This window comes from Salvelinus namaycush, chromosome 35, assembly GCF_016432855.1.
Source record: "Salvelinus namaycush isolate Seneca chromosome 35, SaNama_1.0, whole genome shotgun sequence".
Classification (NCBI taxonomy): Eukaryota; Metazoa; Chordata; class Actinopteri; order Salmoniformes; family Salmonidae; genus Salvelinus; species Salvelinus namaycush.
Window position 1 is genome coordinate 14,820,797 of NC_052341.1, and position 10,286 is coordinate 14,831,082.

General features: G+C 41.8%; 1 protein-coding gene across 1 annotated transcript; it reads right to left on the bottom strand.

Moving 5' to 3' along the window:
• Positions 1-579: 579 nt before the first annotated feature.
• On the bottom strand, positions 580-9,838 carry pmp22b (peripheral myelin protein 22b). The gene is made up of 5 exons (XM_038974772.1): positions 9,694-9,838; positions 8,928-9,019; positions 8,622-8,715; positions 4,019-4,159; positions 580-2,916 (listed from the first exon to the last, which is right to left on the bottom strand). Exons 2-5 carry the CDS (start codon positions 9,003-9,005, stop codon positions 2,756-2,758), a joined length of 474 nt encoding a protein of 157 aa, XP_038830700.1. The 5' UTR covers positions 9,006-9,019; positions 9,694-9,838; the 3' UTR covers positions 580-2,755.
• Between the last annotated feature and the right edge of the window lie 448 nt (positions 9,839-10,286).

The window sequence follows — 10,286 nt, forward strand, 5'->3', positions numbered from 1 at the left end:
GAGTGTCTCAGCCAGAGCCTGGACTTCAATCCGATCTAACATCTCTGGAGAGACCTGAAAATAGCTGTGCAGAGACACTCCCCATCCAACCTGACAGAGCTTGAGAGGATCTGCAAAGAAGAATGGGAGAAACTCCCCAAATACAGGTGTGCCAAGCTTGTAGCATCATACCCAAGAAGACTCGTGGCTGTAATCATTGGCAAAGGTGCTTCAACAAAGTACTGAGTAAAGGGTCTGAATACCTATGTAAATGTCATATTTCAGTTTTTGCTTTGTCATTATGGGGTATTGTGTGTAGATGGATGAAATATATATTTTTCTCATCAACTTTATAGTAAGGATGTAACGTAACAAAATGTGGAAAAAGTCAAGGGGTCTGAATAATTCCCAAATCCACTGCACATTTAAAGGCAATGTTCCCGCACAGACTGCATTCACAGTAAATGCTGCATATGTCGGCTCAATAGGAAAGTACCTTTAAATTTAAAGCGCGCTATAGCGCTGGACTTCGGCAATACAGATTGAATCGAGCCCCTAGTGCAGGTATCATTACATCATGGCCACAGAAAGAGGGAGAACTCAGAATTTGCATTCTCTTTAATAGCACACAGTTATCTCAGACCAACCAGATACAGTTAACATTGGCAGGGATTCCACTTTACACTCTTTCATGTACTGCACCTTTCACTTCAGTAGTTTACCATAACTTCAAGGCAGACAATAGACTTAAACAACATAGCTATTAACATTGTATTTGGCTAAATAGTTATAGAGTTCAACATTATGCAATGTATTGGATATAGGTCTAATGGGGTTAGTGTTAGTTTTATTCTGTGATGAGGAAGAATACACAACATACAGTATGAGTACTGAAATATACAAATCCCCGTAGGTAGGAGCTGTTTTCAATTTGGTTGGTTTTATTGAATCAGTCTGCATACTAGATAGTCATAGATATATTATTAATATCATGTTAACAATGTTTTCCCCAAAAAGAAAGAAGTTGCATTCATCAGGGTGGCAGAGACTGCAGCTTGTCAAACTTCAAGTATGTGAAACAGAACATTTGTATGCAAACAGAACATACCTGCAAACCTCACTGTCCATTTTCTCCCACATGACAAAGCCAATACTAAAAGTAATGTCCTCTATTCTGCCTTGATCAGGTTTGAGTAGGCTGCCTCAGAGCTTGACCTTTAATATTGAAATAGCTCTATAAAATGTTAGATATAAAAACTTTAAATCAATTTGGATCTGGCTACAATGCCCTACTAGTTGTTACAGTACTCCTCCCAAGAGAAAGGTTCTAGTGTGTTTACTGGTCGTACATATGCTATAAACACAACAAATCAACATGGCATGGCCTTACAACAAAGAGAGAAAAGACAACATAGATCTTAGTCATTGCTAATGTCATTTAGCTCACATTCTCCATCCTTGAACTTGTCTAAAACAGTTTAAGTAATGCAAATGGAACATTGGCAGGATCTTCTAATACTGACATTCCAACAAAATAAACTAACGCTACATCACTCAACACTCCTTGTAGCCGAACAATCAAAGCTGATTGTTTCAAAGCTTTTATTTAGACAAATCAAAATGGAATAGCCTTCTCTATACACATAAGCAGTTAGGCACATGGACATTACAATGGAGTCTACTTCTCACCCTGATGTCCTAGTTACTTCTTGGCATAAGTCAAGTCATTTGACTGTAAATGATCGCAAAATGGCTATCAGTAATAGGAATGGTAAATACATAGCACCATCTTTGTTGAAAATAAAAAATAGAAAAATAATGTTGAAACATTTTACAAACAGAAATAACCAAACCAACATTTGAATGGTTAAAGACATGCTCCGGACCTTTGGCAACTACTAAGTATTTCTTTTAAATCTCCCTCTTTGGGCTGGATGTGTCAATGTGTAGTTCAGAATTACTGTGTCTTACCTCAATTAGCCACGAAATCCCTAGTTTGAAAGCAATTTTTTCTTAAAGCTGTGCTTTGCCATTTTTCCTAGAATTTGTCCATTTGAGCCAGCCCCCTAGCAATTTGAGTTCAACCAATGAGCTTCAGCTCCTCACCATATTTGTGACAACAAGGAAGAGGCACACACAGCAGAGCATGAGAGGGAGCAGTGACATTGGGCATGTCTCGTAGTACGCAATTTTCGGGGGCCACTTTTGGATCGTGAGCTCTACTTTTAAAACTACTGGCTAAAAAGTAGACAAAGTACTGGAGAATCCCTTTAACAACCATCATTTGGATGTTACCACTTAGTTTTTGTAAAGCAAGCTCAGTTACACATTCTTTCTAGTTCTATATTTTATACATGCACTTTGGTTAAAATAGTTCAAAACTTTTTTATTCTTACATTTTTGGTGGGTTACATAGAGAAACAAACAACGCCTAATTATAAACAAATATTTAGGCACTTTATCAGCTAAAATGAAGCTCATACGAATATTTTTGTCAACGGAGCAACACGACAATACTATGTACATACACGTAAAATGTGTTATAAATAGGTTTTAAACCATAGATACTACAGTATATACATTTGACAGTATTGGTTGTTTCATTATGTCATTTTTGGTGGTTGTGTTTTTGGTGTTACCCCTAGGGTGCGGTGCAGACCTAGGTGAAGCAGCCTTGTGACCCAGTGAGGTATACAGGTCCTCAAGCTTTTGAGTTTAGTCTCCTAGGGGTGATTGTTAATGCTGAGGGCGGGGTGGAGGTTAGGGGACACGGGCCTCATTCCCGTTTTCTCAAGATGACGTAGATGAGTCCGCTGATCAGGGCCAGAGGGAAGGCCACCCAGGCCAGGATATAAGCCCAGCCGAAGGCCTCCGTTGCTGGCACCCAGTCCGGACTCATCACTGTGTAGATCACTGCTCCACTCATCACAAACAGACCTAGAGAGGATGAGAGGAAATGTTTACATACAATAGAGTGAATTCCATTTGAACTTGAAGATCAAATTGTTGTGTCATGTCATCACAATCTGTGCTTTATTTAATGTGTCCTACTATGAACCCTGCTGGGCAGCATTGGGGGAGATGGTGGCTATTTAACCATAAACAGGCCTCTGTCACTTCCTCATCTAGAACCTTGGCCTACTTCCAAGTTCCCCAGCCCTGCCCACTGAACAAGCATGTCATGGCATTGTCTCTTTGTTGATGTTTTGTTGTTCACCCCCTACATTGCCTGTCTTGACATTTCCACTTGTGTCATTGTCTCTGTGCCCACTGGCACAGCCTACAGTGCCAACCTGGGAGGTTTGACATTGGCAGCCCTTTGACACAATAGACTAGAAGAAGTGTCTATCCATAGCCAAAGGGCACAGAATACAATAAACAAGGGATAAACCCCTATTGTAGCAACGGGTTCATGGAGGGACCCTGGAGTAGAGGCGTGGCTGTAAAATATATCTTAGTCACCCGTTAGACTAAATGTCATTCCAGTTCGTCTGTTCTGTTGTATTGTCATTACATATTAAGGTTGAACACTGGTGGTTTTGTAGTTTCAATGAAGCTAACAAAGGAGTTTGAGTTCAAGAGCATATAAAAATTCTAACGTCCGAATAGTTACCACTATATGTAATCAGCAATGATAATCATATTAGAATATGTAACATGCATTCAAGGAACATTTTAATTTGCGGTGTACAAATTTGAACAGGAATGACATTTATGCTAAAGTGTGAACAAAAATAATTATCTGAAAGCTATGCCTCCAATAAGCCACACCTCAATCTGATAGGCTGTCACCTCTACAATAAAGGTTAAGAATTGAACCCCTCCAATCACATAAAGGTTCTGGTTTGAACATTTACACAGGGGTTCCTCAAATAACCTTTTCAGAGGGGTTGCTTGAGGAACATTTCAAGTGGAAAGGTTCTGCCAGGGGGGGGCAACCCAAAAGGTTCTTCCAGGCACATATACTTCGAAGAGTGTAGTGTAAACTTCTGAATGTGTCCGTTTCAGTTGTGTTTTTCTGGACAAAATGGCTACTCACTGGCAAGGATCTGGAAGACTCCAGTGACAAAGAAGCGTCCTCCCTTCTGGAGGGTGAAGAGCTGACAGAAGAACAGGAAGAGAGAGATGAAGCTGAAGATGATGGACAGGATCATCAGGGCCTGCACTGCCTGGATCCACTCTGTAGGGAAGAGAGAGGGAGCTTGTCAGTCAATTATAGATAATAATATATGACATTTAGCAGATTATTTTATCCAAAGTGGACTTTTTTTCTTTTCTTATTATGGTTGGTCCCAAACCCACTATCCTGGTGTTGCAAGAGACATGCTCTACCAACTGAGCTACAGAGGACCACACAGGATACATGGCTATACAGCACATGGACCCATAAGACTCACTTCTAGAAATCAACTTCACTTTTTATACACAACATGGTAAACGAATCATGCCGAGGTCGCAACACTAAAGCAACCACTTTTATGAGAATGAAACTCAAAATTGTTGATCAGCTAAATATTGGTCTGGCCAGACAGGGAATGAGTCTTGTTTAGTTACCTGGAATCCTTAATGGATTTACAATAATGGTACCTACATAGATATTCTGTTCCTGAAAGCATTGTAGCGTACTCAGTAATACACACAGGCCCCTAACACTTTGTGTAACATATTGATCCTCTGGCTACCTACCACTGTTCCAAGGCCAGCTTACTACAGTACAGAAAGCCCTGTTAACCCATTATAGTAACCTATATTGACAGCCAGGGAATTTGAGACATAGCCCCCCCACCAATCTGTGTGTGTTAGTGCTGTGGTTGTAGCGCTATCTACGTCTGGAATGCCTGGACTTCCAAGGGGGTCTATTTCTTGTCTGAGGGTCATGCATGCAACCTGCATCCACTCAGGTTTCCTAAGCCAGCCATCCCTATCTCTCTCTCATCTCATGTTTAGCTGTGTCTGCTACGGTCCCCTTTTGGTGGCTAATGCTACCCAAACAAACAAAAAAAGTTCTACAGAGCCAAACAGAACTGCACGCTCTCATAGGATACTAAAGAAACTGGACCTTAGTCAAGTAGGAAGAGAAGGTTCCAGTCTCAGTATTTGAGTCTGTCAGGTACCAAACTTACTGTGCATGCTTGTTTTTACAGGTATTTAATTAATCATGAATCCAGTGGTTTTTGAGGCCCTGCTCAGGCTGCTTTAGCATCACTAAATTGGTTAAGCAACCTTAATGAATGACTGTAGCTAAGAAGTAGATGCGTAAATAATGTTGAAGTAAGGAGACAGTTGGCTTTGTGGCGACCTTGCGTGACCACACAAACAAACGTCACCAGCAAAAGTACTCAGTCTGCAAACACATTACTAATTCATAACAGTTTCTTCAGTTGACATCCATTTGTAGATAGTTTCTAAATATCCCATGATGCACCTGTAGTTTTCCAGTAAACTAATACATCTTTTCATGAGAGGTTTGGGGAAATGACAACAGGGTTTAATGGATTCGATGAGGCCATCAAAGAGTCAGGTTACCCAGAAAGACAATTATGTCTGTCCCCATGCTGCACTCACCCCAGAGCAGAGCACACTAGACAGGAGATATGGCAGAGGAAATTGCCAACACTATTATCGAACCCATCCACTGTACAGCAATATGACAAACACTATTTATATCCACGAAAGCATTACACAAAACCAATACAAACCGCTCTCATAATAACGAGAATACTGGAATGTATATGTAATGACATGCAATAACTCCATGTATAGGCCTAAACATGATAGGTTACATTATCCTTGGTTGTTCTGCTCTATATTAGGATTCTATAAATATCTCCATCTATACTGTTGATAAACAGACACGTTCTCTTCTTTCCTCTCTTCAGGGCTGCCTGTCTGGTACCAGAAGGCTGTGACGATGTGGCATGGGGCATTTTCTGGTGTGAGATGTGGTCCTCTGGGGACAGAATACCTACCATAATAACGCTCGTTGTGCTTGTGTCTACAGGTATTGCCATTATATGCGCCATGGGTATACCCGTACAACAATATGTTATACTGTAGTCTATACACTACAATGTATATAAAATATACAGACAAAGATTTCACAGAAAAGTCCAAACAGGAAAATTAAGAATTGTTCTTGGTTTGTTGAGTCCCGACTATCGAAGCTTCATATAAAAGATTAATGTGCCAGCTTGTGGCTACAGTAGAGATCATACCAGCTGTTGTGTGTCCATGTAATAACTAACATACAGGAAGGCGCAACCCTAGTGTGGACTTTGCTTAACTCTAATTTGTGATACAAACTAAGACTGGATTCCCATTTCAGGGGCAAAGGCAGGTCAAGTTCAAACAAGATGGACAAAACAAACCAATCCCCATGTGGAATATAAACTACGCATAACTACATAACTTAACTCCTAATAGCAAAATTAAAAATAAAAGGCCACCCAGTGGGTGTGACCTTCGGACGTGCCTCCACCACCATCCCGCCCTCTCAGTATACTGAGCCTCATGTTTATCTCTCCCAGTCCAGGCATGCCAGATGTACTGATTGCTCAGTAAAGCACTCCAGGGGCCTTTGAGCACTACTGATTGACTGGGCCGGGCCCCGTGCACTTGAGTACAGACTCCACTATCTTCCCCTCCCTCCTCACAGAACACAAACACACGTGCCTCCTTACACAAACACAGTATGTCAATCAGTGGTGTAATGAAAGCAAATCAAACAAACAAGCTGTTCCATGAATCCACCTGGCAGAGGGGGAGAGAGAAAGACAGAGAGCGAGCATGTTGGCTTCAGCCTGCTGTTGGCTCTACTGCCTGTCTCATTGACAACACACACCAGAGCCCAAGACCCACCCGCACATTCTAGACACATGACATCACCAGGCAGCTAGCTACGGCCTGATGGGCTCGAGGCTACTGCAGTTAGCACTGTGGTACTGGGTCTAAGGCAATTGAACACAAGTTCTATAGTATTACAGTGCCTCTAGAATCATGTTTCTGGAAATTGTAAGATATTCTATTGCAAATGCACACACACAAAAGTATGTGGACACCACTTCAAATTAGTGGATTCGGCTATTTCAGACACACCGGTTGCTGACAGGTGTATAAAAACCGAGCACACAACCATGCAATCTCCATAGACAAACATTGCCAGTAAAATGGTCTCACTGAAGAGCTCAGTGACTTTCAATGTGGCACAGGAAAATTTCTGCCCTGCTAGAGCTGACCCGGTCAAATGTAAGTGCTGTTATTACAAGTAGCGTGTAAAAATCTTCTGTCCTCAGTTGCAACACTTACTATCGAGTTCCAAACTGCCTCTGGAAGCAACGTCAGCACAAGAACTGTTCGTCGAGAGCTTTATGAAATGGGTTTCCATGGCCGAACAGCCGCACACAAGCCTAAGATCACCATGCCAAGCATCAGCTGGAGTGGGGTAAAGCTCGCCACCATTGGACTCTGGAGCAGTGGAAACATGTTCTCTGAAGTGATGAATCACGCTTCACCATCTGGCAGTCCGACGGACAAATCTGGGTTTGGCGGATGCCAGGAGAACACTACCTTTGCATTGTGCCAACTGTAAAGTTTGGTGGAGGAGGAATAATGGTCTGGGGCTATTTTTCATGGTTCGGGCTAGGCCCCTTAGTTCCAATGAAGGGAAATCGTAAAGCTGCAGCATACAATGACATTCTAGTCGATTCTGAGCTTCCAACTTTGTGGCAACAGTTTGGGGAAGGCCCTTTCCTGTTTCATGACAATGCACAAAGCGAGGTCCATACAGCATATTAATGCCCATGATTTTGGAATGAGGTGTTTGACAAACAGGTGTTAACATACTTTTGGTCATGTAATGTACATTCATAACTTCTCATTTAATATGGTCTAGTTGCAATCTTTATGCAGTCTTACCCTCCAACCACTGTTGGCTTTGGTCTAAATCTGTCTCAGACAAACACAGCTGCTAGAGCTCTCGTTTTGTTAATGATCTCGCTGTACACACAATCTGATACATGGGCGTGACCAGGGTTGTCAGCGCACTATGTCCTACATGGGGTGGTCCAAGGCCTCCCTGTCTGCCACACACACCTCTCCCCAGAGCTAACACTTGAAATGTCCTACAAAGTCCCACCCTAAACCTTCATCCCACCACTACGGCCTCCCAAACATGCAGCCTGAATATGGACATCACACCATGACTATTTATACAGAGGAGAGCCTATGAACAGGGCAAACTCTAGGTTCACATCTTCACCCCTTGATGGCAGTAGAGTCACAGTGGCGCCTGACACGCCCTTCAGGGGCACGGTAAACTAGAGAGTGAATGGGTGGGCTTTCAGGGATTAAGCCAGTTATAGTTAATCACAGTTCAGGTCTTCCCATGTCTTACTGTCTACTGATCTTTCAGTCAACCAACAGTGCTTAACTTATTCTCAAGACACACCTCAGAAGAATCGACACCCAGCTTGATGTCAAATGCACAAACAGACTACTCAATTTACAGGGTCAAGAAATACATGTCTACAGTATATTCTTTCAAAATAAGTTTACTATTGGACAAGAGGAGGCATCATCAACATCATGCAGAATGGAAAAAAACAAGCCACAGATGTACAAAGTCCGTCTGTACTGCATCCTACCTCCAGTGTAGGCTGGGTCACAGTGGTATCCTCCATTGGTTGTAGAGCAGTTATTCCAGAGGTCTGAGCTGCTAGTGGACCCTGTTGTCCAGGCCTAGAAGATAAACACAGTATTGCTATTAACAAGAGAACACTGCAGCCTGATAGAAAACACCTTTACAGATAGCAGAGATGTCAATGCTTTAAAACAAACTACTGATTTTTAAATGTATAAAAAAAAAATCTGTTTGGAATGATTATCATAAATGAGATATCAATAATACGTTGTTTTATCAGATCATTCATTGATAACGATGGTTTACTTACGCTGACAATCGTTGACACAAACAGGAGGACTAGGGCTGCGGCGTGCAGGATGACAATTCCCAGTAGAAGGAGCAGCATCTTGCCAGAAGAAGCTAAATGATAAAAGGAAGGGACACCGTTAGTTTGTGAACGTCTCAGTCTCTCTCCAGTTCTGTGGGACTGGGACATGGGTGTGTCACTGCAGGATTTGCAGTACCCGTTCTGAACTCAGAACAGCGCCTACTCCAAAACTTTATCAGCACCGTGGAATGTCTATCAGCAGAGTTCTAAAAGAGACAATGTTAATGTCCTCCTTATATTCAACTTGTAATAAGCTGAAGATATGTGCATACTACCTACACTATTTTTAGTGTGGCCTGTCCTTACTAAAAATTTATTAAAAAAAGGCAGTCTAGATAACAGACCACCTTTCACACAACACCGCAGATTCAGTCAGTAGAGACAATGTTTGTATTGGTTGCATCCATATTATCAATAAGTGCGCATGAATTATAAACAAACAATTCTACTCCAACTATCTAGCAAAAATTTAAAATGTCACATAATATAACGGAAAAAGCTATTGTATGTCGACACACTGATAGTCGATAAGTAAAATAAAGACAACCATCTGTCAACCGCGTTATGGGTGTTAAAGGTACTAGAAAAATAAACCAAGCCGCTCCCCTGAAAGCCCGCTTGGTGTTGGTGTTCAGTGCGTACCACATATTCCATGCGCATTAATCTAGCGAATAAATAACCACAATTGGAAGAAAAGTCAACTTACTTATTGCGACTGCGGAGTGACTATAATTTCACAAAAATGGTTTTCAGCTGAAAATCGCAAAAAGCACGTTTCCCAAAGAGTCCAAAAACTGTAGTCCACCGGTCACAAGTCCTTCTGGCTAGATTGACGTCAGTGGCAGCGCTGCAGTTATAAAGTATCTCATTATGGAAGAACAACGCCCATCGGCGCGTCGCTACGTCAGGGAGTGCCTGACGGGTAGGATTCCTGATATCCTTAGAAGACTCGGTGCCTATTTACGCAGCAGGAAAGCCGCTTGTAAGTTACTCACTTTGTGTACTTTAAAATAAGTGATTTCATGACACATTGTTTGTTTATCCTGAATACCATGAACAACACATGCATTTATTAATCTCTCTGGATAGAATTCCTAAGACATGATAATTTCTCTCATGTTGAAACTGAGAGGGGGTCAGGGTGGATGTACCATGTACAGTATGCTGTATAGAATAAGGTATGTTGGACGTGCTCCAAACTGAATAAATACTGAGGTGTCTCCCTCCAGTCAGTCATTCATTCATCCTGCTGCAGTGTTGTCTGGGCAATGAGGTACACAAACATTGTTGGTTCCAAGG

What these genes read in the sequence shown, in the direction of transcription:
- pmp22b (XM_038974772.1), bottom strand. Translation starts at nt 9,005, where the DNA reads ATGCTGCTCCTTCTACTGGGAATTGTCATCCTGCACGCCGCAGCCCTA. An exon ending in TGACCCAGCCTACACTGGAG is followed by an intron (nt 4,160 to 8,621) that starts GTAGGATGCAGT and finishes TCTTCCCTACAG; the next exon opens with AGTGGATCCAGGCAGTGCAG. An exon ending in AGTCTTCCAGATCCTTGCCA is followed by an intron (nt 2,917 to 4,018) that starts GTGAGTAGCCAT and finishes CATCCTCTCTAG; the next exon opens with GTCTGTTTGTGATGAGTGGA.